Genomic DNA, 27,958 nt, shown 5'->3' with positions numbered 1-27,958 from the left:
TCCACTCCTCTCTGCTCTGGACCCCCTTGCTGCTGCTGCACACAGCTCTTCCAGGCTCAGCTTGGGTGGAGTTTGGTGTTGGTTGCTGCCATGGAGGAGATGAGCTCTGAGGTGGCCCCAGGGACACATGCCATCATTCAAGCTCGCCCCAGCCTGCTTGGAAAGTCTCTTTGGTGGTGGTGCTGCAGTGGGAAGCATGAACAGTGATGGGAAGTTGGAACTCTCAGAGGAGGGCAGGCTGTGGACTCTGCCTGGAGACCTGGAGAGGAAAGGCAAGAGACAGGAACCCTTGGGTTGCTACCATGGGATGCCCTTGGGGCCTCCCTTCTCCAGAGAGCCAACCCTGCTTTGCAGAGCACCTGGTGCCAATGAGGCTAAGTCCTGCCTGCCAGGCCACCTGCCACCATGGCAGTCCCCAGCAATCATCAGGAGGAGATGTGTCCTGCCACAGAGTCTGCAGCTCACTGGACCTCCATGACCATCACCTTCCTCTTACACAGTGCTGCCAGCACTCAGCTTTGGCCATCACCTGCTGAGTGTAGCCAGGCATGGAGAGGAAGGTGGAAGCTCACTGGGCAGATGGTTACAGCTCCTTACCAGCTGTCCTCCACCTCTGCTCCCCCTCCACCCAGCTCTCTCCATCTCCTTCTCCCCTGACCGCTGTTGTTTGCCTTCCAGCTCCTCTCTCAGCACTCAGCAGGACTCCAGCACTCTTCCCTGGGGGCAGACCCTGCCTGCAGCACCAGGAGCTGTGTGTGCCCCCCCTGGGACACCCTGAGGGTCGCCCACCCTGCCCAGGCCATTCAGCACGGCGTGGAAGCTCCTCTTGCCCAGCCCAGCTGCCCAGGACGTGTACAGTACCATGGGCATGTCCTGTGCAGAGGAGCTGGGGTGGCCTACATGATGGAGCAGGTGAAGCCACAGCACTCCTTGAGCAGGGTGAGACCTGTTTTGGTCATGTATGGGGTGGAGGTTTGCTGTCCTCTGGAAGTCATTTTCTTCTCTTTGACAGGAGCTGTGGAGAGAGGAGTCAGTGTCTGCCTGGGCAGGAGGGCAGAAGCTCCCCACTGCTTCTTAGGGGGCTGCTCAGGGTTAGGCTGCTGAGCCTCCTTAGAGCCTCAGCTGAGCATGAGCTCCTGCATCCAGGAGGCACATCCCCCTGGATGTGCACAGGCAGGGCACAGGCACAGGGCCCCTGGAAATGCTGTTCCTCCAGAGATGATGGAGGCACAGGGAGGAGGGTGGCCTGCTGCCAGAGGCCACAAAGAGAGCATGGCTGGAGGGATGTCACAACATGTGGCCTTAGGTAATGGTGTGGTGGGCTGTAAGGAGCTGGGTGGAAAGGGCCAGAGGAGGCACATCAGCCATGAAAGGTCACCTGCTTGTCACCCATTCCCACAGGACAAGGTGGCTGGGAGGGAGATGGGAGCATCACATCTGCACTGATTGGGGATGCTTCCTCCTCCAGCAGCAGCAGCTGGACCCCTGGTCAGCTAACCCCATGCACAGCAATGAACTCCAGGAGGCAGAGTGCTGAGGAAGAGGAGAACCTGCCCCCAAGGGTCAATGCAAGGAAGGAAACTCATCAACCACCTACTTGCTTTCTGGAGGTAGCTTTTGGAGAGCTTACTTTGCAGGAACTCTGCCATTTCCTTGTCTTCTTCCCTTTCCCTGTGCCAAAGAGATCGGTTACCGCTCAGGGAGGCTGCAGCAGGGCACCCAGGAGCAGCCAGCAGGGCACGGTGCAGATCAGAGGGCAGACTGCAGTGCCCTCAGGGCAAGGAAGGAGCTGCCCCCAGCTACCTGAGCCTCTCAAACTCCACATCATCCACCAGGAAATCCCGGGTTTCCACCAGCTTGTGGATCTGCTGCACCAGCTCCTCTTCCCTCTGCTTCTCCTCGTTGGACTTCTCATTCTCTGCAGCAAAGGGAACACATTTCACACCCCACAGGGCTCAGCCTGCCCAGGCCAAGACTGCTCTGGGGCTGCCCAACCTTGGGGCTAAAACTCCACCCAAAGCCAGCCCCTGGGTCCAGACACAGGCTGCTCAGTGAGCAACAGCCTCATCCCCACCCACCCTGGCTGGGAGGAGACAGCTTTGGTGCCTTTTGGTGTACCAAAGCCTTGGGGCTCTTTAGCATCTTCATTGATGATCTGGATGAGGGCACTGAGTCCATCAGCAGTAAATTTGATGACAACACCAAGCTGGGGGCAGGAGTTGATCTGCTGGAGGGTAGAGAGGCTTTGCAGAGAGACCTCGACAGGCTGGACAGATGGGCAGAGTCCAAGGGCAGGAGATTGAACACATCCAAGTGCCAGGATCTGCACATTGGCCACAACAACCCCATGCAGTGCTACAGGCTGGGGTCAGAGTGGCTGAGAGCAGCCAGGCAGAGAGGGACCTGGGGGGTGCTGATTGACAGCAGCTGAACATGAGCCAGCAGTGTGCCCAGGCAGCCAAGAAGGCCAATGGCATCCTGGCCTGCATCAGGAACAGTGTGGCCAGCAGGAGCAGGGAGGTCATTGTGCCCTGTGCTCAGCACTGCTTAGGCCACACCTTGAGTCCTGTGTCCAGTTCTGGGCTCCTCAGGTTAAGAAGGACATTGAGACTCTTAAAGGTGTCCAGAGAAGGGCAACAAAGCTGGGGAGGGGTCTGGAGCACAGCCCTGTGAGGAGAGGCTGAGGGAGCTGGGGTTGCTTAGCCTGGAGAAGAGGAGGCTCAGGGGAGACCTTCTTGCTCTCTGCAACTCCCTGCAGGGAGGTTGTAGCCAGGTGGGGGTTGGTCTCTTCTCCCAGGCACCCAGCACCAGAGCAAGAGGACACAGTCTCAAGCTGTGCCAGGGGAGGTTTAGGCTGGGTGTTAGGAAGAAATTCTTCATAGAAAGAGAGACTGGCCCTTGGGATGTGCTGCCCAGGGAGGTGGTGGAGTCACCATCCCTGGAGGTGTTCAGGAAGAGCCTGGCTGAGGCACTTGGTGCCATGGTTTAGTTGATCAGATGGTGCTGGGTGATAGGTTGGACTCCATGATCTTGAAGGTCTCTTCCAACCTGGTTTCTATTCTATTCTATTCTATTCTATTCTATTCTATTCTATTCTATTCTATTCTATTCTATTCTATTCTATTCTATTCTATTCTATTCTATTCTATTCTATCCAGCTTCAAAGTTTTAGCTCCTCCTCAGAGTGTTCATGGGGATGAGCTGTGCAGAGTGGAGAAAGGGCCTCAGCAAGGTGATCTCTCTGGTGGGAGGTGACTGTGTCTCCTCCAGGACCTTCACCCCATTGACTATGGCTCTCCTGGGGCCTTCACCCTGCAGTACTGAAGGGGGCTGGGGCTGGGTCTCAGTGAGCTGGGAACTGTCACACTGAGATATTCTCTTCCAGGCAGGATGTGGCTAAGCCACATTTCCCATGCCAGCACACCCAAGCACTCCTCAGCTTGGCCTCTGAGCTGGAAAGAGGTCTGGAGACCTCTAGGTCAGGTCCTCCAGGTGACTGAGAAAGCAGGCAGGGATTCAGGAGTAAGGGAATTCTCCCCATGCCCAGAGCAGCTCTCATCACCACTGACCCCACACACACAGAGCCATGAGGACCAACAGGATCCATTGCTTTTGTGGCCTTATTCCCTTGCTGAACATGGGCCCAGGGATCTCATCCTCTACATCTGACCTTCCAAACCACTGCCAGCCCTGTGCCCACCCCAGTGGCAAAAATGACCACAAGTGTCTGTAGGCTCCTGTTCAGCTGCTGTCCACCAGCACCCCCAGGTCCCTCTCTGCCTGGCTGCTCTCAGCCACTCTGCCCCCAGCCTGTAGCACTGCCTGGGGTTGCTGTGGCCAAAGTGCAGAACCTGGCACTTGGATGTGCTCAATCTCATGCCCTTGGACTCTGCCCATCTGTGCAGCCTGTCCAGGTCCCTCTGCATTCCCTCTGGGAATATGTTGTTTGGTTGGCACTTGAACCCAGGGTGGCCAGCAGGAAGAGGGAGGTTCTCCTCCCCTTCTACTCTGACCTAGTAGGATCACATCTGGAGTCCTGGGTCCAGTTCAGGAGAGACAGGGAACTGCTGGAGAGAGTCCAGGGAGGCTGCGAAGATGCTGAGGGACCTGGAGCAGCTCTGGGAGGAGCAAAGGCTGAGAGCCCTGGGGCTGAGAGCCTGCAGAAGAGCAGCCCCAGAGGGCAGCTGAGCAATGCTCAGCAAGAGCTAAAGGAGCTGTGGGGGGCAAGAGGCTGGGGCCAGACTCTGCTGAGTGGTGCCCAGGGGACAGCACAAGGGGCAGTGGGCACAGACTGGCAGCCAGGAGGTTCCATCTGAGCAGGAGGAGAAAGTTGTTTGTTGTGAGGGTGCTGGAGGCCTGGAGCAGGCTGCCCAGAGAGGTTGTGGAGTCTCCTGGTGTGGAGAGCTTCCAAGCCCAGCTGGGCACTGTGCTCCTGGGCAAGCTGCTGTGGGTGCCCTGCTGGAATAGAGGGCTTGGACTGGCTGATCCCCAGAGGTCCTTTTGCAGCCCACCATGCTGGATTGTGTGTGATGAGGAGTGGGACAGGTGGAGGCAGGGCTCAGGAGTGGTCAGTGTAAATGCAGACCTACCTTGGGTGGGAGGAAGCTCTGCCTGTCCCTGCTGCAACCATTTAACATCCCTGCTGAATTCAGCAGCCAGCTCCAAAATCAATCCAGCAGGGGCTGGATCAATCTCCAGCCCTTCCTTCAGCTAAATAAAACTGCAGCCCCATCCACAGTGTGGAGCAAGCCTCCCAGGCTGGGCCTCAGCACTTCCCTGAAGGATGTATTGATCTGTAGTGGAAAGCCTGCTCTGTATTGATCAGAGGGACTGCTGTGAGGGGCTGGGGGAGGAGGAACTTCTCATGTTTGCTGTGCTGTTTGGAACATCCCCCAGCAGCCAAAGGTTTCTCCTACTAAAGATTTCTCCTACCATTGTGTTTCTGGGGCCCTCAGCAGGAGAAGGATGTGGACCTGATGAAGCAATTGCAGGGAGAGCCACAGAGATGATCAGAGGGCTGAGAATCTCCCCTAGGGGGACAGGCTGGGAGAGTTGGGGCCGTTCAGCTCTGGGGAGACCTTAAAGCAGCCTTTTAGAACAGAACAGAACAGAACAGAACAGAATAGAATAGAATAGAATAGAATAGAATAGAATAGAATAGAATAGAATAGAATAGAATAGAATAGAATTAACCAGGTTGGAAGAGACCTTCAAGATCATCGTGTCCAACCCATCAACCAATCCAACACCACCTAATCAACTAACCCATGGCACCAAGCACCCTACCAAGTCTCCTCCTGAACACCTCCAGTGATGGTGACTCCACCACCTCCCCAGGCAGCCCATTCCAATGGCCAATCACTCTCTCTGTGTAGAACTTCTTCCTAACCTCCAGCCTAAACCTCCCCTGGCACAGCTTGAGACTGGGTCCTCTTGTTCTGGTGCTGGACACTGCAGCTCCCCCCCACAGGCTGAGTCCAGAGCCCATCCCCACCACCAGAGCTCTCCCTGAGTTATTAAGGGCACTTTGGTCTGCTGGGATTTCGAGGCTCAGGTCTGGCTGAGCTCTGGGTAAGCCCTGGTGTGTTTGAATCTTGAGCCAGCCCAAAGTTCTGTGCCTGTGGTACTGGACACTGCTGCAAGGGTCTCCAGGGGTCTGCAGGGTCTTTCCAGCGTGCTCTGCTCTGAGCCAGCTCATGAAGGACACAAAAGGAGCATCCTCTGCAGCCCAAGGGCACTGCCACAGCTTGTGCCACACCTGGGGGGGCAGGAGGGCAGAGGTGGCACCGTGGGGAGGAGCAGACAGCACAGGTGACCCTCAGCTGCCCAGCAAGGGGATTGCAGCTTCAGGAGCAAGCTGAGGGCCACCAGGGTCAGGCCTCTTCTTGCCTGGCTGGTGCTCCAGGAGGGACTCTGTCCCTTCTGCCTTCCATCCCTGTGCTCCTGAATCCAGTTCCCATCTGCTGCCAAGTCCAGGCTGGGCCTTGCCCAGTGCCTGCCCCAGCAGCAGTGGTGGCCAGTGGTGCCAGCACTGCCATCAGGGCTTGGGTTCCACACTGGTTTGTGTCTCTGTGTCTCTTCCCATGGCATTGTCCTGCTCTTTATCCCAGCTGGGTTAGTTCCTTTCCCACCCCACCAGCCTCTCTCCCCTTTCTCTTCCCTTTTGGAGGCAGAGGGGTTCATGGAGCCCCTCTGGCAGCTGGCTGGTGGCTGGCCCTGCCCTGCCCTGTGGCATTTACAGCTAAGCAGGGCTGTGTCTGGCCTGAGAACACAGAGTCCTCACTGGGGCAGAATGAGAATGTCCTGGGAGGAGACCCAGCTGTAGGAGCAGGGAAGGGCCCAGCACAGGTTGGACTCGATGATCTTTGAGGTCTCTTCCAACCTTAGTGATACTGAATACTGAATACATGAGATGCTCTTTCTCACTCACAGCCAGAGCTGTGTGGTGTTTGCCCTTGCCTGAAACCCTCAGAGCTAGGAGGTTTGGCCCTCCCTGGGCTGTGAAGGGGCAGGGGTGGCTCTGGCTGTGACAGGGACCTTGAGAGCCACTGCTCATGGTAAGTGGGGGTGGCAAAAGCAGCATCTCCTCCCAGCTGAAGCTCTCAGCTGTGTTGCACTGGGCTGTTTGCCTCCTTTCAACACCCTGCATGATGAATTCACCCAAATCAGGGCCACCAGCAAGCCCCCCTGGCACCCAGCCTAGCCTGGCTGCACCCACCGCTGCCCCAGCCATCACTGCCACCCAGGCCTGACGTGGCCCAGTCAGGAGTTTGTTGGTGTTCAAGGAGCTGAGAGCTCTGAAGGCATCTCCCCTCCCCTCCCTGCTGTGCCCTGACACCATCCCTTGCTTGTTCTCATCCATCTGGTTTGGGATCCTCCTTGTGGCAGGTCCTCAACAGCAGCCACTGTCACCTCACTTAGCTCCTGCCCTGCTTCCACACCAGGCTGCTCTCACTCAAAGGGCTCATGAGCTTTCTCCTTCTCTGTCCCCTCTGCCCTTCAGCCCAGCCCAGGCATTCCTGTGCAGCCTGCCCTGGGTGATGCTGCTCTGGCAGGGGGTTGGGCTGGATGAGCTCTGGAGCTCCCTTCCAGCCTCTATGATTCTATGATCAAAGAATCATGGAGTCATGGAGTCATAGAAGCATGGAATCAATCACAGAATCAGGGGGTCACAGAATCAATCATGGGGTCACAGAATCAATCATGGGGTCACAGAATCATGGGGTCACAGGGACTCCCTGGCTACTGCCAGCAGCAAGGCTCCCAAAGGGATCTCAGCTCTGCCTCAGGAGCCACCCTGCTGGCTGTGGCAGCGGTGACTCTGGGAGCATCCCAGGGTGGGAGCCAGTCAGGAGATTCTCTGGGGGGTGGAAAGCCTTCTGCTTGCTGCAGCAGCAGGGTGCAGCTCTCTGGAGCTTTACCAAGCCTCACCTGGAAGAGCAATGAGTTTTTGAAGCTCCTTCTTCAGCCTGCTGATCTCCTTACAGAGCTGAATGTCATCCATCCTGCAGGGGCACAAAGCACACTGCTGAGGGGCAGGAGAGGATCACAGCCCCCAGAGCAACACCCAGCCAACACGTGAAGGCAGGGCACTCAGTGCCTGAGGTGGGGAGCAGAGACTGACCTGGGAATCATAGACTCAGTAAGGTTGGAAAAGACCTCAGAGATCAGCAAGTCCAGGCTGTCACCCAACACCTCCTGGCAACCAAACCATGGCTCCAAGGGCCACATCCAATCCCCTCTTGAAACACCTCCAGGGATGGGGACTCCACCACCCCCCTGGGCAGCACATCCCAAGGGCCAATCTCTCTTGCTGGGAAGAACTTTCTCCTCACCTCCAGCCTAAACCTCCCCTGGCACAGCTTCAGACTGTGTCCTCTTGTTCTGGTGCTGGCTGCCTGGCAGAGGAGACCAACCCCCCACCTGGCTACAACCTCCCTGCAGGGAGTTGGAGAGAGCAAGAAGGGTCTCCCCTGAGCCTCCTCTTCTCCAGGCTAAGCAACCCCAGCTCCCTCAGCCTCTCCTCACAGGGCTGTGCTCCAGACCCCTCCCCAGCTTTCTTGCCCTTCTCTGGACACCTTCAAGTCTCTCAATGTCCTTCTTAAACTGAGGAGCCCAGAACTGGACACAGGACTCAAGGTGTGGCCTAACCAGTGCTGAGCACAGGGCAGGATGAGCTCCCTGCTCCTGCTGGCCACACTGTTCCTGATGCAGGGAAGAGGCAGCCCACTTCAGCTCACAGCTTGTGGTGGTGATCACAGGTTCATAGATTCACAGACTGGATTGGGTTGGTAGGGACCTTGAGGATCATCTACCCCAATCCCTGCTGTGGACAGGGACCCCTCACATTAGATCAGGTTGCTCAGAGCCACATCCAGCCTGGCTGCACAAACCTCCAGGGATTTTAGATTCTCAGACTGGGTTGGGTTGGAAGGAACCTTGAATATCATCCAGCTCCACCCCCCCTGCCATGGGCAGGGACACCTCCCACCAGCCCAGGCTGCTCAAGGCCTCATCCAGCCTGGCCTTGTCCCCTCCAGGCAGGGGACATCCACAGCCTCCCTGGGCAGCCTGTTCTAGTTTCTCATCACCCTCACTGCAAAGAATTTCTTTCTCATCTCCAGTCTCAATCTCCTCTCTCCCAGCTCAAAGCCATTGTCCCTTGTCCTGTAACCCTCAGACCTTGTCAAAGGTTCCTCCTCAGCTCTCCTGGAGCTCCCTTTGGGTACCAGAAGGCTGTTAGGAGCTTGTGTCACTGCTTGGCAAGCAGAAAGCTCCATGGATAATGAATGGAGAGCTATGACAAGCAGGCACATCCTCCCTGAGGCAGCAGCTGGGCTTCTGCTTCTCCCCCCTGCAAAGAAACCCAAACCCAAGCAGCAGAATCCAACCCCAAATGCAAGCTGCTGTCACATGAAAAGATCTGAGATGCCTGTGCTGCCTGTCTGCAGAAGGTAGGGAAGTGAGACATGACAGAGAGGGAAGTCTGCACACTCAGAAGGTGTCCACAGAGAAACCAGGCTCATTCCATCAGGAGAAGTGGAGCTGCAAGCAGTGGAATCCTCTCTGGCTCACCCCATGGGACCACAGCAAGACACTGATCAGGATGGGCTTGACTCAAATCTTCCAGGATCTGAAGGGGGCTACAAGAAAACTGGGGAGGGACTCTTGAGGGTGTCAGGGAGTGATAGGACTGGAGGGGATGGAGCAAAACTAGAAATGGGGAGATCCAGATTGGATGTGAGGAAGAAGTTGTTCCCCAGGAGGGTGGTGAGAGCCTGGCACAGGTTGCTCAGGGAGGTGGCTGGGACTCCATCCCTGGAAATATTCAAAGTGCAGCTCAGCAGGGCTCTGGGCAGCCTGATCTAGTTGGGGTTGTCCCTGCTGACTGCAGAGGGGGTTGGACTGGAGGAGCTTTGGAGGTCCCTTCCAACCCAGAGCATTCTATGATGCTATGATTCAAATGGTGCTGAGTATTTCCACCAGCAGAAGAGGGAGTTCTCATCATCACCCTCAGGCAGATGTGGACACTGACCAGGATCACCTCCCTGTGACAGTGCAGCTACCCCACTGTCACCTCAGGAATGCATTTGCCCCCCTCAGTTGACCCCAGTGAAGATCATAGAATCACAGAATCAACCAGGTTGGAAAAGACCTCAGAGATCATCAAGCCCAACCTATTCCCTAACACCTAACACCTCCCTGACAACTAAACCATGGCTCCAAGAGCTGCATCCAATCCCCTCTTGCACACCTCCAGGGATGGGGACTCCACCACCACCCCCTGGGCAGCACGTCCCAAGGGCCAATTACTCTTGCTGGGAAGAACTCCTCCTCTCCTCTCCTCTCCTCTCCTCTCCTCTCCTCTCCTCTCCTCTCCTCTCCTCTCCTCTCCTCTCCTCTCCTCTCCTCTCCTCTCCTCTCCTCTCTCTCCTCTCCTCTCCTCTCCTCTCCTCTCCTCTCCTCTCCTCTCCTCTCCTCTCCTCTCCTCTCCTCTCCTCTCCTCTCCCTCTCCTCTCCTCTCCTCTCCTCTCCTCTCCTCTCCTCTCCTCTCCTCTCCTCTCCTCTCCTCTCCTCTCCTCTCCTCTCCTCTCCTCTCCTCTCCTCTCCTCTCCTCTCCTCTCCTCTCCTCTCCTCTCCTCTCCCTCTCTCTCCTCTCCTCTCCTCTCCTCTCCTCTCCTCTCCTCTCTCTCCTCTCCTCTCCTCTCCTCTCCTCTCCTCTCCTCTCCTCTCCTCTCCTCTCCTCTCCTCTCCTCTCCTCTCCTCTCCTCTCCTCTCCTCTCCTCTCCTCTCCTCTCCTCTCCTCTCCTCTCCTCTCCTCTCCTCTCCTCTCCTCTCCTCTCCTCTCCTCTCCTCCTCTCCTCTCCTCTCCTCTCCTCTCCTCTCCTCTCCTCTCCTCTCCTCTCCTCTCCTCTCCTCTCCTCTCCTCTCCTCTCCTCTCCTCTCCTCTCCTCTCCTCTCTCTCCTCCTCTCCTCTCCTCTCCTCTCCTCTCCTCTCCTCTCCTCTCCTCTCCTCTCCTCTCCTCTCCTCTCCTCTCCTCTCCTCTCCTCTCCTCTCCTCTCCTCTCCTCTCCTCTCCTCTCCTCTCCTCTCCTCTCCTCTCCTCTCCTCTCCTCTCCTCCTCTCCTCTCCTCTCCTCTCCTCTCCTCTCCTCTCTCTCCTCTCCTCTCCTCTCCTCCTTTCTTTTGCACAGGGGGTGAGGGGCAGGCAGGGAAGGAGAAGCTGGCAGCTTCCCCTGCTCTTTGGCCAAGGGGTTCCTGTGCTGTTTGCTAATTGTAAACCCCTGGACCTGCTGCAGCTCCTGGGTGTTTTGCACCTGTTCATGGCATCCCACTGCAGACTGTAGTCCTGCCTGCTCATACAGCTCCATTTGCCTCCACCTGAGCTGTGCCCACAGATAACCCATGGCTGCCATCACCTCCAGCAGATGTGCCACTGGTGCCTTCTGAAGCAGGTGTCCTTCCCCTGAGTCATGCTGTCCACCCCTCCTGGGGATGACTCATGGCTGCTGAAGCTACTTGAAGAGGAAGCTTTGTCAGAGGAGCTGAGGACCCCAGAGACAGCAATAAAGGAAGGGAAAACAAACAGCCTGCCAAAGGGGGACCCTCTGAGATACTGCTGCAGGAGATCATCTCCAGTGGAGGAGAAGACTTCCTCTTGGTTCTGTCAGAGTTTTGCTCCACTCTGACCTACTGATGCCACAGCTGGAGACCTGCCTCTGGGTCTGGGCTTCCCAGTGCTAGACCAGGAGCTACTGCAGAGAGACAGTGGAGGACCAGAAGGATGCTGAGGGGCCTAGCTCTGGAGGAGCAAAGGCTGAGAGCCCTGGGGCTGAGAGCCTGCAGAAGAGCAGCCCCAGAGGGCAGCTGAGCAATGCTCAGCAAGAGCTAAAGGAGCTGTGGGGGGCAAGAGGCTGGGGCCAGACTCTGCTCAGTGGTGCCCAGGGACAGCACAAGGGGCAGTGGGCACAGACTGGCAGCCAGGAGGTTCCATGTGAGCAGGAGGAGAAAGTTGTTTGTTGTGAGGGTGCTGGAGGCCTGGAGCAGGCTGCCCAGAGAGGTTGTGGAGTCTCCTGGTGTGGAGAGCTCCAGTACCCAGCTGGGCACTGTGCTGCTGGGCAAGCTGCTGTGGGTGCTCTGCTGGAGCAGGGGATTTGGACTGGGTGCTCTGCAGAGCATCTTCCAACCCACACCACGCTGGGGTGCTGGGATTGTTTGCACAGCAGGTCTGTGTCTGGGAGCTGCATGTGGAGAACAGGGAGGTCTGTTTGTCCTCCTGTTGCCAGCTCACAGTCCTGTGGTGACTAAGCCCTGAGCTTGTACAAAGAGCAGCAATGGCAAGACTGGCACAGGACACCTGAGCACAGGCTGCCTGCTGGTGATCATAGAATCACTGAATTGTGAGGGTTTGGAAGGGGACCTGAAGGATCCAGAGCCCAGGTCTTGGATTGCTGTTATCCAGCAGTGATGCACAGGGATCACAGATCACAGGATCAAAGGATGTCAGGGTTAGGAAGGGACCTCTGGAGATCATGGAGTCCAAGCCCCCTGCCAGAGCAGGATCATAGAATCCAGCACAGGTCACACAGGAAACACATCCAGACAGGGCTGGAAAGGCTCCAGGGAAGGAGACTCCACAACCTCTCTGGGCAGCCTGCTCCAGGGCTCTGGGACCCTCACAGGGAAGAAGTTCCTCCTCATGTTTGAGGGTGGAACCTCCAGTGCTGGAGTTTCCATCCATTGCCCCTTGTGCCATCCCAGGGTGCAGCTGAGCAGAGCCTGGTCCCTGCCTCCTGACCCCCCAGCCCTCAGCTATTGAGAGACATTGATCAGATCCCTCTCAGCCTTCTCCTCTCCAGACTAAACAGCCCCAGGGCTCTCAGCCTCTCCTCCCCAGGCAGTGCTGCAGTCCCTTCAGCAGCCTTGGAGCCCTCCCTTGGACTCTCTCCAGCAGATCCCTGTCCCTCCTGAACTGGGGGAGCCCAGCACTGGATGCAATATTCCAGGTGAGGTCTCAGCAGGACAGAGGAGAGGGGGAGGAGAACCTCCCTGGATCTGCTGGCCACACTCTTAATGCCCCCCAGGACCCCATTTGCCTTCTTGGCCCCCAGGGCACATTGCTGTCCCAGGCAGAATCTGTTGTCCCCTGCACTCCCAGGTCCCTCTCCAGGGGGCTGCTCTCCAGCAGATCCCCTCCCAGCCTCTACTGCTGCAGTTTATTCTTCCACCCCAGCTGCAGGACTCTGCACTTATCCTTGTTTGAACCTCATTAGGTTCCTCTGTGCCCAGCTCTCAGCCTGTCCAAGCCTCACTGAATGGCCTCACAGCCTTCAGGTGTCTCAACCAAGGCTCCCAAACTTGCTGGGCAGACTCTGTCTGTCTGTCCCCTCATCAATGCCATTGATGAAGATGTGGAACAGGACCAGACCCAGCACTGATCCCTGGTTACAGTGGAGTGAGAGCCTGGCACAGGTTGCCCAGGGAGGTGGTGGAAGCCTCCTGCCTGGAGGTGTTTGCAGCCAGGCTGGATGTGGCTGTGAGCAACCTGCTGCAGTGTGAGGTGTCCCTGGCCATGGCAGGGGGTTGGAGCTGGCTGAGCCTTGAGGTCCCTTCCAACCCTGACAGTTCTGGGATCCTAGAGCTCTCCAGCTGGACCTGGCAACATTGCCCTCAGCCTCTCCTGCCTTGCTCCTCCTCACTGCTGTGCTCCACACAGCACCTCCAAAGCTCTCAGGTGTGTAGTCCGGGTGTTCCCAGGGCTCTGCAGCCAAGGCCACCTCTGTAGCTGACTCCCTTTTGTTTCCCAGGTACAAGCCAAGGAAGAAGCCAACCAGAGGCTGAATAAAACTCAAGAGCTGAGTGTGTGGCTGGCACCTGTGAGCTCTCTGTGCTGGTTGCCATGGAAAGCATTGAAGAGCTGCACACTTTATGATTCCCAACAATGCATCCAGGGGGGATTGAGCTTCAAAGAGGTCATCACTCCAGAGCTGGACCTCCACTGCAGGTGCCAGCAGGACAAAGCAGCACCCCCACTGCTGCAGCCCAGGGAAGCTGACTCTTGCCATCAGCAGTGCAAAGCCAGCCTTAAAGCCCCAGAGCGGGACCTGGGAGCACTGCTGCAAAAGTTGCCCAAGAGGCAGCACTGTGTCCTTGTGGCTAAGAAGGCCAATGGGGTCATGGGGTACATCAAGAAGAGGGCAGGGGAGGTTCTCCTCCCCTTCTACTCTGCCCCAGTGAGGACCACAGTGCTGGGCTCCCCAGGTCAAGAGAAACAGAGAACCACTGGAGAGAGCCCTGCTGAGCTGGTGCATGGCAGCGCACTGAGTGATGCAGCTGATCTGCCTCAGGGGTGGGATCCATCCAGAGGCAGCTGGATGGGCTGGAGAAGCAGAGCTGTGTGAACATCAGGAGGTGCAACAAGGCAAGGAGCTGCACATGGGGCAGGGGCAACCCCCAGCATCAGTCCAGGCTGGGGGTGAAGGGCTGGAGAGCAGCTCTGAGGAGGACTTGGGGGTGCTGGGGGGTGCAAAGCTGGAGCTGAGCTGGCACTGAGTGCTGCCAGCCCAGCCCCAGCCTGTCCTGGGCTGAGCCCCAGCAGTGAGGGCAGCAGGGGCAGGGAGGGGATTCTGCCCCTCTGCTGTGCTCTGCTCACACCCCCCCTGCAGTGCTGGGGCAGCTCTGGAGCCCTCAGCACAGCCAGGGAGCTGTTGGAGCAGGGCCAGAGGAGGCCACAGCAATGCTGGCAGGGCTGGAAGCCCTCTGCTGTGAGGCCAGGCTGAGAGAGTTGGCCTTGGGCAGCCTGGAGAGGAGAAGGCTCCAGGGAGACCTTCTGGTGGCCTTGCAGTGCTTCAAGGGCTGAGCAGAAAGCTGGGGACAGAGTTTTGAGCAGGGCCTGTGGTGACAGGACAAGGGGGGATGGTCTGAAAACACAAGAGGGAGATTGAGACTGGAGAGAAGGAAAAAATGTTTGCCCCTGAGGGTGGTGAGAGCCTGTCCCAGGCTGCCCAGAGAGCTGGGAGCTGCCCCATGGCTGGAAGCATTGCAGGTCAGGTTGTTTGGGGCTGTGAGCAACCCTCTGTGGTTGGGGATGTCCCTGCTGGCTGCAGGGGTTGGCCTGGATGAGCTTTAAAGTTCTCTTCCCACCCAAACCAGTCTGGGATCCTATGAGTCTATGCTGTCCAGAGAGCAGCAGTGCACCACCAGCCTTCAGCTCCCTTCCCGAGCCCAGCACTGAGGACCCAGTGGGAGAAGAGTTGCTTGGGGTTGACTGTGGCAACACTCAGTGTAGTTAAATCCAACTCCTCAGCTCTGCACAGAAATAGGCTCAGGGACACATACAAGTCCCTCCTGAGAGTAAGGGCAGAGTGGTGGGAGAGAGAGGCTGCACTTCAGCTGGAACACGATGGGGAGGGCAACCTCAAGCGTGCCAGTGCCTGGGGATGATCTCTGCTTGCTCAAGCTAGCAAGTTGGGAGCAGGAGTTGACCTGTTGGAGGGTAGGAGAGCTCTGCAGAGGGACCTTGACAGGCTGGACAGATGGGCAGAGGCCAACAGGATGGCATTCAACAAGTCCAAGTGCCAGGGGCTGCACTTTGGCCACAACAACCCCAGGCAGAGCTACAGGCTGGGGTCAGAGTGGCTGAGAGCTGCCAGGCAGAGAGGGACCTGGGGGTGCTGGTTGACAGCTGCCTGAACAGGAGCCAGCAGTGTGCCCAGGCAGCCAAGAGGGCCAATGGCATCCTGGCCTGCATCAGGAACAGTGTGGCCAGCAGGAGCAGGGAAGTCATTGTGCCCTGTGCTCAGCACTGCTGAGGCCACACCTTGAGTCCTGTGTCCAGTTCTGGGCTCCTCAGGTTAGGAAGGAGGTTGAGCTGCTGGAAGGTGTCCAGACAAGGGCAACAGAGATGGGGAGGGGTCTGGAGCACAGCCCTGGGAGGAGAGGCTGAGGGAGCTGGGGTTGCTTAGCCTGGAGAAGAGGAGGCTCAGGGGAGACCTTCTTGCTCTCTCCAACTCCCTGCAGGGAGGTTGTAGCCAGGTGGGGGTTGGTCTCCTCTGCCAGGCACCCAGCAGCAGAACAAGAGGACACAGTCTGAAGCTGTGCCAGGGGAGGTTTAGGCTGGAGGTGAGGAAGAAGTTCTACACAAAGAGAGAGACTGGCCCTTGGGATGTGCTGCCCAGGGAGGTGGTGGAGTCCTCATCCCTGGAGGTGTTAAAGAGGGGATTGGATGTGGCACTTGGAGCCATGGTTTGGTTGTCAGGAGGTGTTGGGTGAGAGGTTGGACTTGCTGATCTCTGAGGTCTTTCCCAACCTACCAGGCTGTATGGTTGGCTGGTTGTGAGCAGCAGAAGGGCTGGGGGGAGCTGTGGCTCGGGGCAGCAGGGGGCAGGGCAGCACTCACATGTAGCGCAGCTCCGACTCCCTCCTCACCAGGATCTCCCTGATCCGCTCGATCTTGAAGAGCTCTCCTTCGATGTCGTCGATGGTGGTGGTGGAGTCAGCCATGGACACAATCTCATCTTCTGCAAGTCAAACAGCAGCCAGGTTAGCCAGCAGCAGATGGCCACAGGATGCTGTGAGGACAAGCAGGGACCACAGAGCTGTGCCCCCTGCAAACACCAAACCAGCAGCAGAAGAGTGTGGCCAGCAGGAAGAGGGAGTCCTCCCACTCTGCCCTAGTGAGACCACATCTGGAGTCCTGGGGCCAGTTCTGAGCTCCCCAGTGCAGGAGAGACAGGGACCTGCTGGAGAGAGTCCAGGGCAGGCTGCAAAGCTGCTGAGGGGCTTGGAGCAGCTCTGGGAGGAGCAAAGGCTGAGAGCCCTGGGGCTGAGAGCCTGCAGAAGAGCAGCCCCAGAGGGCAGCTGAGCAATGCTCAGCAAGAGCTAAAGGAGCTGTGGGGGGCAAGAGGCTGGGGCCAGACTCTGCTGAGTGGTGCCCAGGGACAGCACAAGGGGCAGTGGGCACAGACTGGAGCCCAGGAGGTTCCACCTGAGCAGGAGGAGAAAGTTGTTTGTTGTGAGGGTGCTGGAGGCCTGGAGCAGGCTGCCCAGAGAGGTTGTGGAGTCTCCTGGTGTGGAGAGCTTGCAACCCCCCCTGGGCACTGTGCTCCTGGGCAAGCTGCTGTGGGTGCCCTGCTGGAGCAGGGGGATTGGACTGGCTGATCTCCAGAGGTCCCTTCCAACCCTCCCCATGCTGTGATTTTGTGATTCCATGATTCTGAGCATCCTGAGAGCTTAGAGTGGGGTGTGATGCAGGTCCCAGCACGCTGGCATTAGCTGAATGTGCCTTTTGGGGCTAGTGAAGGAGTGACATAACCCTCAAATAGTCCTCTTGGGATTCTAAGACAGAAGCAGGAGCAAACTCTTCTCCAAACCACTCACACTACCCCAAGTTACTTGTGCTTCCTCTAGCAAGCCTCTGCCAGCAGCCCTGGAGCCCCTCCTGACTCTTGCAGTTTATGAGGTGGGTAGGGGACCACTGAGTGCAGTGTTTTGCCATCTGCCTTAATGCTGATCTCTTCCTGCCCTGGGTCCCCTTTGGAATCACTAAGCCACAGTCTCCAGCTCCCCAGTCTCCAGTTCCCAAACCTCAGCTGCCTGAACATCCTGTTCCTGGCCCTGGTGCTCCCTGGTCATGCTTCTCCTTCTGCCTGCGTGGGCAAAACTCCAGGGCTGCAGGGCAGCAGTGCCCTGGGGGGCAGCTGTGCCCTGTGAGGGTGCAAGGGGAGCAGGACTGGCCCTGCTGTTGGGATTCTGGGTGTTTGCTCTCAGCCTGGCTCTGCTGCAGCTGCTGAGTCCCTGCCTGTGCATCCCAGCAGGGCCAGCTCAGCCCCTGTCTGATCAGTGTGATCAGTGTGATCAGTGTGATCAGGCTGCTGCCTGCCACCGGGGAGGGGAGGGAGCTCTGCCAGCCACACCAGGCTGGGAGCTGGGAGCTGGACAACCTCAGCTGTCCCCATCAAGAGGCCTGGGAGGGACATGCAGGGGGGATGTGGAGGCACTGTGAGAGCCAGCATGGAGTCCTGGTGTACAGCAGTCTGAGGCAACCAGTGAGATGCCAGAGGGAGCCCTGTGCACCAGGCAGGGGAAAGGGGGAGGCAGAACTGGTGGCCAGAGCAGTGGAGAGAGGGTGCTGAGCTCCCATCCTGTCTGCCCCTCCCCAAGTTTGGCTGTGAGGCTCCTGCCCTTTTGCCCTGAGCAGGCAACACAGAACCACTGAGGTTGGAGAAGGCCTCTGAGATCACCCAGTCCAACCATCAGCCCAACCATCACCAGCATGGCCACCAAGCCCTGGCCCCAGGTGCCATGGCCACACATTCCTGGAACACCCCCAGGGCTGGGGACTCCACCACCTCCCTGGGCAGTTGGTTCCAGTCCCTGACCACTCCTGCAGCAGAGAAATTTTGCCTCACCTCCAACCTCAGCCTCCCCTGGCACAATTTCAGGCCAGTTCCTCTCTTTCCATCACCTGAGACTAGGGAGCAGAGCCTAACCCCCACCTCCCTGCAGCCTCCTCTCAGGGAGCTGCAGAGAGCAATGAGGTCTCCCTCAGCCCCTGAGCCATTTCCCTCAGCTGCTCCTCCCCAGCCCTGTTCTCCAGACCCTTCCCCAGCGTTGTTGCCCTTCTCTGGACCTGCTCCAGCTCCTCAGTGTCCTCCTGGGAGTCAGGGGCCCAAAACTGAACCCAGGATCTGAGCTGCAGCCTCACCAGTGTGACTTCCCTTTCCCCTGCCTCAGTTTCCCCAGGTGGGTTATGAGGATGATGGTCAGCACTGCAGAGGATGAAGAAGCCAAACTGGCCTGATGGGTTGCACAGAGCTTTGTTCCCCTGGAGGTTTTTAAGGCCAGGCTGGATGTGGCTCTGAGCAACCTGATCTAGTGTGAGGTGTCTTAAGAAGAGTGTGGCCAGCAGAGCCAGGGAGGTTCTCCTCCCCCTCTCCTCTGCCCTGCTGAGACCTCACCTGGAATATTGCATCCAGTGCTGGGCTGCCCAGTTCAGGAGGGACAGGGATCTGCTGGAGAGAGTCCAAGGGAGGGCTCCAAGGATGCTGAAGGGACTGCAGCACTGCCTGGGGAGGAGAGGCTGAGAGCCCTGGGGCTGTTTGGTCTGGAGAGGAGAAGGCTGAGAGGGATCTGATCAATGTCTCTCAATAGCTGAGGGCTGGGGGTCAGGAGGCAGGGGCCAGGCTCTGCTCAGCTGCACCCTGGGATGGCACAAGGGGCAATGGATGGAAACTCCAGCACAGGAGGCTCCACCTCAAGATGAGGAGGAACTTCTTCCCTGTGAGGGTCCCAGAGCCCTGGAGCAGGCTGCCCAGAGAGGTTGTGGAGTCTCCTTCTCTGGAGCCTTCCCAGCCCTGTCTGGATGTGTTCCTGTCTGACCTGTGCTGGATTCTATGGCCCTGCTCTGGCAGGGGGCTTGGACTCCATGATCTCTGGAGGTCCCTTCCAACCCCACACATGCTGTGAGCTGTGATCCTGGAACTGGATGATCCCTGAGGTCCCTTCCAACCCTGACAATTCAGTGATTCCAGGATTCATTCAGCTGGTGATGGCAGAGGACAGCTGTAAGAACTTCACCTCCATGACTCCTCAGCTCATTGATACCTGGGCCAAGCATCTGTCCCTGCTCCATGCTGGAGGAGGATGCACACACAGGCTCCTGTTGTGGACAGAGATGTTCCTGTCCTTCCCTCCAGTGCTTTTCAGACTCCTTAGCCTCCTGCTGTTCAACACAAGGGAGACCTCTGCAAATCTGAGGCTTTCTCAGCAGCACAGAGCTCAGCCCAGCGCTGGTGTGAGCAGGCTGTGCTGCAAAGCCAGGCCGAGGGATGCTTGTTTCTAGGGCTCAGAGAGCTGCAGGCTCAACCAGGGTGGGCAGCTGGCCTCTGAGGCCCTCACTCAGCACAGACACTTCATGCATATTGCATGTCTGCTTGGAGCTGGGCTCAGCAAGCCAAGCCAGCCTGGCTCCTAATGCAGTGATCAGCAGAGCTGTTCCACAGCCCAGCTCACCAGGAGCACAAAGAAAGGCAAAGCAGAGGCTGGCAGCTCAGTGTCCCCATGGCTCAGTGCCATCCCCTGTGCCTGTTGGGCTCTCTCCTTCTGCAGCACCAGCCAAGCAGTGGAAAGTCTGGGAATGAGTTTAAAATGGTGCAGGTGCTTGCTGCTGCTGAGAGGCCCAGCATGGGGAGCTTAGAAGAGACCTCTGGAGATCAGCCAGCCCAAGCCCCCTGCCAAAGCAGGGCACCCACAGCAGCCTGCCCAGCAGCACAGTGCCCAGCTGGGCTTGGAAGCTCTCCACACCAGGAGACTCCACAACCTCTCTGGGCAGCCTGCTCCAGGCCTCCAGCACCCTCACAACAAACAACTTTCTCCTCCTGCTCAGGTGGAACTTCCTGGCTTCCAGTCTGTGCCCACTGCCCCTTGTGCTGTCCCTGGGCACCACTCAGCAGAGTCTGGCCCCAGCCTCTTGCCCCCCACAGCTCCTTTAGCTCTCACTGAGCATTGCTCAGCTCCCCTCTGGGGCTGCTCTTCTGCAGGCTCTCAGCCCCAGGGCTCTCAGCCTTTGCTCCTCCCAGAGCTGCTCCAGGCCCCTCAACATCCCTCTGCTGGGCTCTCTCCAGCAGTTCCCTGGCTCTCTCGAGCTGGGGAGCCCAGACCTGGCTCCAGGACTCCAGCTGTGATCTTACCAGGGCAGAGAGGGGAGGAGGAGAACCTCTCCCCAGTAGCTGCCTGAACCAGGACACCTGGTGAATGCATGGTTTGGCCAATGTGAGGTTAGGATCTCTGCCTTCCCTTAGCTCTGGCTGTGCCTCTCCCAGCTGTGCACAGCCCCCTCCCCTAGCCTGGTTTCCTGGGTCTGAAGGGGGTTGCTAAGGGACTGGACTGTGGTTGCTACAGGACCAGGATGTGGTTGCTAGGGGACTAGAGTATGGTTGCTAGGGGAGCAGGATGCTGAGGTCTCTTGTCCTGCTGCTCTGCCATCCCAGAGCTCCTCTTGCCCAAGACATTTTGCTGTCCCCCAACCCCTAGCACAGCTGAGCAGTGGGGGCTGTGTGCTGGGGACAGGCAGGATCTGCCTGCACAGGCAGGTGACAGCGCAGGAGAAGGTGCAGCAGGGACAGCTGCTTGTGGCAGCCACTCCCTGGGCTTTGGCTGCACCTCAGCACAGCTCCAGGGAAAAGCTGCACTGCTCCAGGTGTCAGTTCCATCAGCAGGCTGAAGTGACAAGGCTGATTGCTTTGGAGATGCACCCATAAACAGAGACAGGAGCTCACTGCAGCCTTCACCAGCCAAGGACAAGCCTGAGCCCCCCTGCCAGGGCGCACAGGGGTGGGTCTGGGGGAAGCTGACTGTCCCTCCTGGCCTGGGTGGGCTGGGGAATAACCCAGAATATCTTTGTTCACTCTTGGTAGAACTATTTGGCTGAGTGTTGGAAGTGTCAGACAAGCAATCCCAAGCACCAGTATAGACTGGGCAGGGACTGGCTTGAGAGCAGCCCTGAAGAGAAGGCCTTGGGGGTGCTGGGGGAGGAGAAGCTCAGCAGGAGCCAGCAGGGAGCACTTGCAGCCCAGAGAGCCAAGCAGAGCCTGGGCTGCAGCAAGAGAAGTGTGGCCAGCAGGGCCAGGGAGGGGATTCTGCCCCTCTGCTCCACTCTGCTGAGACCACAGCTGGAGCTCTGGGGCCAGTTCTGGAGCCTCTGTGCCAGGAAGGATCTGGAGGTGCTGGAAGGTGTCCAGAGAAGGGCCATGAGGATGAACAGAGGGCTGGAGCTGCTCTGCTGTGAGGACAGACTGAGGGAGTTGGGGTTGTGCAGTCTGGAGAGGAGAAGGCTCTGAGGAGACCTAATTGTGGCCTTTCAGCATCTGCAGGGGGCTCCAAGAAAGCTGGGGAGGGACTTCTGAGGGTGTCAGGGAGGGATAGGACTGGGGGGGATGGAGCAAAACTAGAAGAGGGTAGACTGAGATTGGATGTGAGGAAGAAGTTGTTCCCCAGGAGGGTGGTGAGAGCCTGGCACAGGTTGCCCAGGGAGGTGGTGGAAGCCTCCTGCCTGGAGGTGTTTGCAGCCAGGCTGGAGGTGGCTGTGAGCAACCTGCTGCAGTGTGAGGTGTCCCTGCCCATGGCAGGGGGTTGGGATTGCATGAGCTTTGAGGTCCCTTCCAACCCTGACAGCTCTGTGGTTCTGTTCCCCAGTGCTCTGAGCCCAGGTGTCAGCAGCACTGCCTCTCCCTTCTTATCCCAGAGCCTGCTGAGCAGGAGCAGAAGATGGGAGAGGTGAATCCTCCCCTGTGCACACAAAGGGAGGAGGCAGCAGTGCTGGGCTGCTCTCCTCCCTCAGCAGCAGGAGGCTGGGACATGGGGTTAGACTGCAGGCAGCTGCCCACAGGAGTGAGGGAGCTCCTGGCTCAGCTTTGGGTGGGTTCCCCTCAGAGGCAAGGAATATGTTGTGCATGGGACCACCTGCCCAAGGGGAGCTGCCCTCATGCAGCCCCCCTAAAGTCACCTCTCTGTAAGGCACTTCCCAGCAAGCTGCTGAGGTCAGAAGTGTCCTGGGGAAAGGGGACAGAGGATGGGTGTATGACACACAGCAGAGCAGTGGCTGCAGGCCTCAAGCTGGAAGGTCCTCAGCCCTTGTGGCTCTGCCTTCATGTGCTGTGATCAAGGTCATGGCACTCTGCATCCCCCTGGCACAAAGTGTCCTCTGGAATGCCAGGGAGCTGCTCACCACAGCAGGAAGTCCTGGCCTAGAAGCTCTCTGGGGGGCAGCTGTGCCTGGGGCTGCTTCACTCAGGACAGAAGCACAGGGAGGGAAGCTGCAAAACTGAGATCACAGACCTTGGGAGGGAGCACCTGGAGACAGGGACACAGAGCTGCACTTCTGCACCCATCCACTGACCCCCAGGAGAAACCAGCAGGTGAAAACAGCTGACAGGCTGGGGGGATGAACTTGCTGATGGAGACTCCTTCCACCTGCCAACATCTGCCCAGGACCACAACTCATCCTGCCAAGAGCTGAACATCTGAGTGAGGGCAGGGCATGGGTGAGGAGAGGCTGAGGGAAGCGGGCTGAAGAGTCACTCAGACACTGGAAGACAGATCAAAGAGGTGTGAGGTCCTCATCTGTACCTTCCAGACAAGGCTGAGAGCAGGAGGATTGAACTCCTGCTCCTGCCTGGAGCAAAGGACTGAACTCAGAGGGGAAGCTTAGGCTGGAGGTGAGGAGAAAGTTCTTGCCAGCAAGAGTAATTGGCCCTTGGGATGTGCTGCCCAGGGGGGTGGTGGAGTCCCCATCCCTGGAGGTGTTCAAGAGGGGACTGGATGTGGCACTTGGAGCCATGGTTTAGTTGTCAGGAGGTGTTAGGTGTCAGGTAATAGGTTGGACTTGATGATCTCTGAGGTCTTTTCCAGCCTGGCTGGTTCTGTGCTTCTGTGACATCTCCCAGTCCAAGTTCCTCTACAATTTCACCCAATGAGGTCAGTCTGTGACAGCCCCTTGGGATGTGCATGGATCTTCCCCAGCAGCTCAGGAGATGCTTTCTCCAGGCAGATATGGAGTGGTTGCAGCACCACAGAATCACAGACTTGGTGAGGCTGGAAAAGACCTCTGGGATCACCAAGCCCAGCCTGTGCCTAACAGCACCACATCAGCTAAACCCTGCCACCAAGTGCCACATCCAAGCTTTCCTTACACACCCCTCCAGTGATGGTGACTCCACCACCTCCCTGGGCAGCACATCCCAGTGCCTCATCAGCCTTGCTGGGAGTTCTCCAGCCCCAGCAGCTACAGGCAAGGGCCAGGCCACAGCTCTCTGTGGGGAGACCAAGGGGCACCACGCAGCCAGGCCCCTGTGCAGTGGCAGAGACATCAGCCAGCAGTCACACCTGGCAAGGGCAGACCCCCAGAGCTCAAGAGGGATTAAAAGCCAGCAAATCCTGCAGGCAGAGGGCAAAAGATCACAGGATCAGAGGATGTTAGGGGTTGGAAGGGACCTCCAGAGATCATCAAGTCCAAGCCCCCTGCCAGAGCAGGAGCATAGAATCCAGCACAGGTCACACAGGAACACATCCAGACAGGGCTGCAAAGGCTCCAGAGAAGGAGACTCCACAACCTCTCTGGGCAGCCTGCTCCAGGCCTCTGGGAGCCTCACAGGGAAGAAGTTCCTCCTCATGTGGAGGTGGAGCCTCCTGTGCTGGAGTTTCCATCCACTGCCCCTTGGCCTATCCCAGGGTGCAGCTGAGCAGAGCCTGGCCCCTGCCTCCTGACCCCCAGCCCTCAGCTATTGATAGACATTGATCAGATCCCTCTCAGCCTTCTCCTCTCCAGACTAAACAGCCCCAGGGCTCTCAGCCTCTCCTCCCCAGGCAGCACTGCAGTCCCTTCAGCATCCTTGGAGCCCTCCCTCGGGCCCTCTCCAGCAGATCCCTGTCCCTCCTGAGCTGGGGAGCCCAGCACTGGATGCAATATTGCAGGTGAGGTCTCAGCAGGGCAGAGGAGAGGGGGAGGAGAACCTCCCTGGATCTGCTGGTCACACTCTTCTTAATGCCCCCCAGGATCCCATTGGAGAGGGTTTGGCCAGAGCTGCCAGTGGGTTTCTTACACCTTCCCTAAGTGCCTGGCACCAGTGAGGGCCTAAGGATGCAAACACCATTAAAGCTGTGACCAGCTCACAGTCCTGAGTGTCCCTAAGGGGTTGGAGAGGGATGACAGCAAAGTGAAGCCAGGCAGCTCCCACAGCTGCACACACCCCAGCAGGACCAGGCACAGATATCAGCACTGAGCCCAGCCCAAAGCCCCTTGACTGGCACCATTTCAACCCAGCAAAGCACTGAAGGGGCTCTGAGTTCAACCTGGAGATGCTCTGATCCTCCCCCCATGGCCCAGGGGAAGCAAGCAGTGTTAATGAGCAGTTTAATAGCCGGAGCTTTCCACTCCATATGGCTGGGGTGAAAACATTTAGACAGCCTGCAGCAAGCCTGGGATGAGTCACAGCAGCCAGCAGCACAGGGTTGAGCTTCCAGCCCTTTCCTTCATGATTAAAGTTGGGTGACTGATGGACAGCCCCCTGGGGAAGGGGGCACGGCTCTTTACCTAGGCTCCATCCCAAGAGGCTTTTAACTTCACTCCTGCGCTTTCCCTTGCCCTGCAAAGGGCAGGAGGCATCCAGCCCACCAGAATCAGCCCTTGCTCCACAAGCTGGATAAGGAGGGTGATGGATAAGAACAGTGGATAAGGAGAGGTGAATCCTCACCACCCACACTGCCTGGCAGGAGGGACACAAAGCCTCTGGAACCACCAACACATGGCCTGGAACACCAGCTCCAGAGGAGAGCATCATGCTCAGAGGGGAGAGATCACAGCTGCCAGCAGCCTGCACACCACAGCCCAGCTGCCCCCTCCGGTAACCCAGGGCCAAAGGTGCAGCCCTGGCCCATGGCTGCTGGTGAGGATTTCCCTGGCTGTATTTGTGCAGCCCCTGGCACAGCCAGCACCACTGGGGCCGTGCCAGACAGCCACCAAAAGGACCAGAGCTCACAAGTGAGGTATCAGGGATAACTCATGGGGTATCACCAGGGATGTAGCCCCCTCCTCAGCACCCCACTGCTCTGTGCACTGTGCCTGGGTCACCTCCTGAGCACAAGCAGGGCAAGAGGCTGCCTGTGCTCAGAGCTTGGCAGGGTTGGCCTGAGATTGCCTGGGGTGCATTCAGAAGAATGTGTCCAGGGAGGTTCTTCCACTCTGCTCTGCTCTAACGAGGCCACATCTGGAGTCCTGGGGCCAGTTCTGGGCTCCCCAGGTCAGGAGAGAGAGGGAGAGAGTCCAGCAGAGGCTGCAAAGCTGCTGAGGGGCCTGGAGCAGCTCTGGGAGGAGCAAAGGCTGAGAGCCCTGGGGCTAAGAGCCTGCAGAAGAGCAGCCCCAGAGGGCAGCTGAGCAATGCTCAGCAAGAGCTAAAGGAGCTGTGGGGGGCAAGAGGCTGGGGCCAGACTCTGCTGAGTGGTGCCAGCACAAGGGGCAGTGGGCACAGACTGGAAGCCAGGAGGTTCCATGTGAGCAGGAGGAGAAAGTTGTTTGTTGTGAGGGTGCTGGAGGCCTGGAGCAGGCTGCCCAGAGAGGTTGTGGAGTCTCCTGGTGTGGAGAGCTTCCAAGCCCAGCTGGGCACTGTGCTGCTGGGCAAGCTGGACCCCTCACCATTCTGGGGTACACAGTGACAGCCAGCCTCAGCTACCCAGAGAGTGCCCCAGGAGCTGGGAGTCTATAGCCCTGCACTGCTTCAGCACAGCACCAGCCACAGCGTGCTCACAGGCACTGAGGAGGATGCTCAGCCACAACTGGCATCCTGAGCCCAGCAAGTGTTTGACCTTTCCCTGAGCCACCCTGATGTCACCTGGCTGCTGGGAACAGAGGTTGCAGGTGATGGAAGTGCTCAAACCACCCCCCCCCCAAGGGCAAGGTCTCCACACAGCCACCTGCCATGCAGGGAGTGCTGGGGAAGGATGCCTGTGGCACCACGGAGAGGACTCCAAGTTCAGGCAGCTCACCAGGCAGGTGAGCAGCTTCACGGGCAGCACCTCCACCGTCGTGCCAAGCAGGGTGCTGGAGTTTGCTCCACCCTTGCCTTTCCAGCTGTCTCTCCCTGTCCTGCTGGGTGCAGGTTGCTAAGAGGGAGCAGAAGGAGTTGCAGAAGGAGGGACGTCAGGGCAGAGGGGCTGCAGCAGCCTCCCCTCCCCAGGGTGTTGCCCGCAGCCCAGCACTGGGATCCTTCCTCACAATCCAAGGTCAAGGACTCTGCCCCAGACAGTCCCTGCGGTCGGTGTCCCTCTTGTTTCGTGCTTGGAGAGCTGGCCCCAGACGGGAAGAGGCAGCAAATGACAGGGAGGTCACAGCCGTGCCCGGGGCCGGGCATGACGGCGCAGGGCTCCGCGTCCCTCCGGGCAGCATCAGACGGATGGCGGAGTGCATCCCGCCTTCCACGGGCTCCTTCCCTCCACCCTCCTGTCTCCATGCATCCCTGCTTCCCTCCGGCCATCCTTGCTCCCACCCAGCCCCTTGTCTCCTCCATCCACCTCTCCCATCCACTCTCCCTCATTCAGCCCTTCCCTCCCTCCACCCCTCGCTTTCCCTCATCCCTCCCCTCCATCCCTCTCCCGCTCCATCCCCGTTTCCCTCCGTCCTTCTCCCCCCACTCCTCCGGCTCCACTCGCCGCACGGCCGGGACCGGCTCGGGCAACGCTCGGGGATGAAGCCTCCGGTTCTAGGGCACCTCCCGCGGCTCGGCTGCCCGGGCCAGCATCGGAGCCACTGGGCTCGGGGTAGAGGTGCGGGGTGGTGGGCTGGGGGCGAAGTTTGGACCTGGCACGGTCCCCGCCCGCCCCGGTCCCGCCGTGCTCACCTGGCCCCGCACCGGGAGGAGGCCAGCGGGTGGACTCCAGCGACCCGTACCGGGGAGGGCTCCGGTTCCGCTCCATGCCGCAGCCCTGCCCGCTCCTGTCCGCGCTGCTCGGGGCTGCCGGGGAGCTCCTGCTGCTCCGCGCCCTGCGCTCCGCCTCCGCGCAGCCCTGCTCCCCCCGCACGCCCACCCCTGCCGCTCACCACCTGCGCCCCCCGTACCCCCCAGTCCCTGCCCGGAGCCTGAGCCCCCGTACCTCCTGCACCCCGTACCCCCCAGTCCCTGCCCGGAGCCTGAGCCCCTGTACCTCCTGCACCCCCCGTACCCCCCAGTCCCTGCCCGGAGCCTGAGCCCCTGTACCTCCTGTGCACCCCGTACCCCCCAGTCCCTGCCCGGAGCCTGAGCCCCTGTACCTCCTGCACCCCGTACCCCCCAATCCCCTGCCCGGAGCCTGAGCCCCTGTACCTCCTGCACCCCCCGTACCCCCCAGTCCCTGCCCGGAGCCTGAGCCCCCGTACCTCCTGCACCCCGTACCCCCCAATCCCCTGCCCGGAGCCTGAGCCCCTGTACCTCCTGCACCCCCTGTACCCCCCAATCCCTGCCCTGAGCCTGAGCCCCCGTACCTCCTGCACCCCCCGTACCCCCCCAATCCCCTGCCCAGAACCTGAGCCCCCGTACCTCCTGCACCCCCTGTACCCTCCAATCCCTGCCCAGAGCCTCAGCCCCCGTACCTCCTGCACCCCCTGTACCCCCCAATCCCCTGCCCTGAGCCTGAGCCCCTGTACCTCTTGCACCCCCTGTACCCCCCAATCCCCTGCCCAGAGCCTCTGCCCCTGTACCTCCTCTGCCCCCCATACCCCCGAGTCCCCTGCACTCCCCACTCCCCCAATCCCTGCACACTCCCCCAGTCCCTCCTGCACCCCCCTCGACTCCCACACCCCCTCTGCTCTCCTGCCTCTCTCTCACCCCCAGCACCCCCTGTTCCTCCCTGCAAATCCTGCTCTCCCTGCAGCTCCTGCTGCCCCCAGCCCCCCACACTCCCTGCACCCTGCGTCCCCTGCAGCCTGTGCCTGC

General features: G+C 58.9%; 1 protein-coding gene across 2 annotated transcripts; it reads right to left on the bottom strand.

Moving 5' to 3' along the window:
* Positions 1-133: 133 nt before the first annotated feature.
* Positions 134-26,973, bottom strand: LOC137447816 (bMERB domain-containing protein 1-like). 2 transcript variants are annotated; one of them, XM_068151731.1, is made up of 7 exons: positions 26,888-26,973; positions 15,898-16,018; positions 7,432-7,505; positions 1,804-1,918; positions 1,598-1,671; positions 862-1,015; positions 134-259 (listed from the first exon to the last, which is right to left on the bottom strand). In XM_068151731.1, the coding sequence occupies exons 1-6, from the start codon at positions 26,961-26,963 to the stop codon at positions 897-899; spliced, it is 579 nt and encodes a 192-aa protein (XP_068007832.1). In that variant the 5' UTR covers positions 26,964-26,973; the 3' UTR covers positions 134-259; positions 862-896. The 2 variants fall into 2 exon arrangements, with proteins under 2 accessions (XP_068007832.1, XP_068007833.1); XM_068151732.1 differs by having other exon boundaries at positions 1,631-1,671.
* Positions 26,974-27,958: the final 985 nt, after the last annotated feature.

Source organism: Melanerpes formicivorus, unplaced genomic scaffold (assembly GCF_026170545.1).
Source record: "Melanerpes formicivorus ecotype bairdi unplaced genomic scaffold, bMelFor1.0.p_v2 SCAF_21, whole genome shotgun sequence".
NCBI lineage: Eukaryota > Metazoa > Chordata > Aves > Piciformes > Picidae > Melanerpes > Melanerpes formicivorus.
This window is presented reverse-complemented; position numbering and strand designations above follow the sequence as displayed.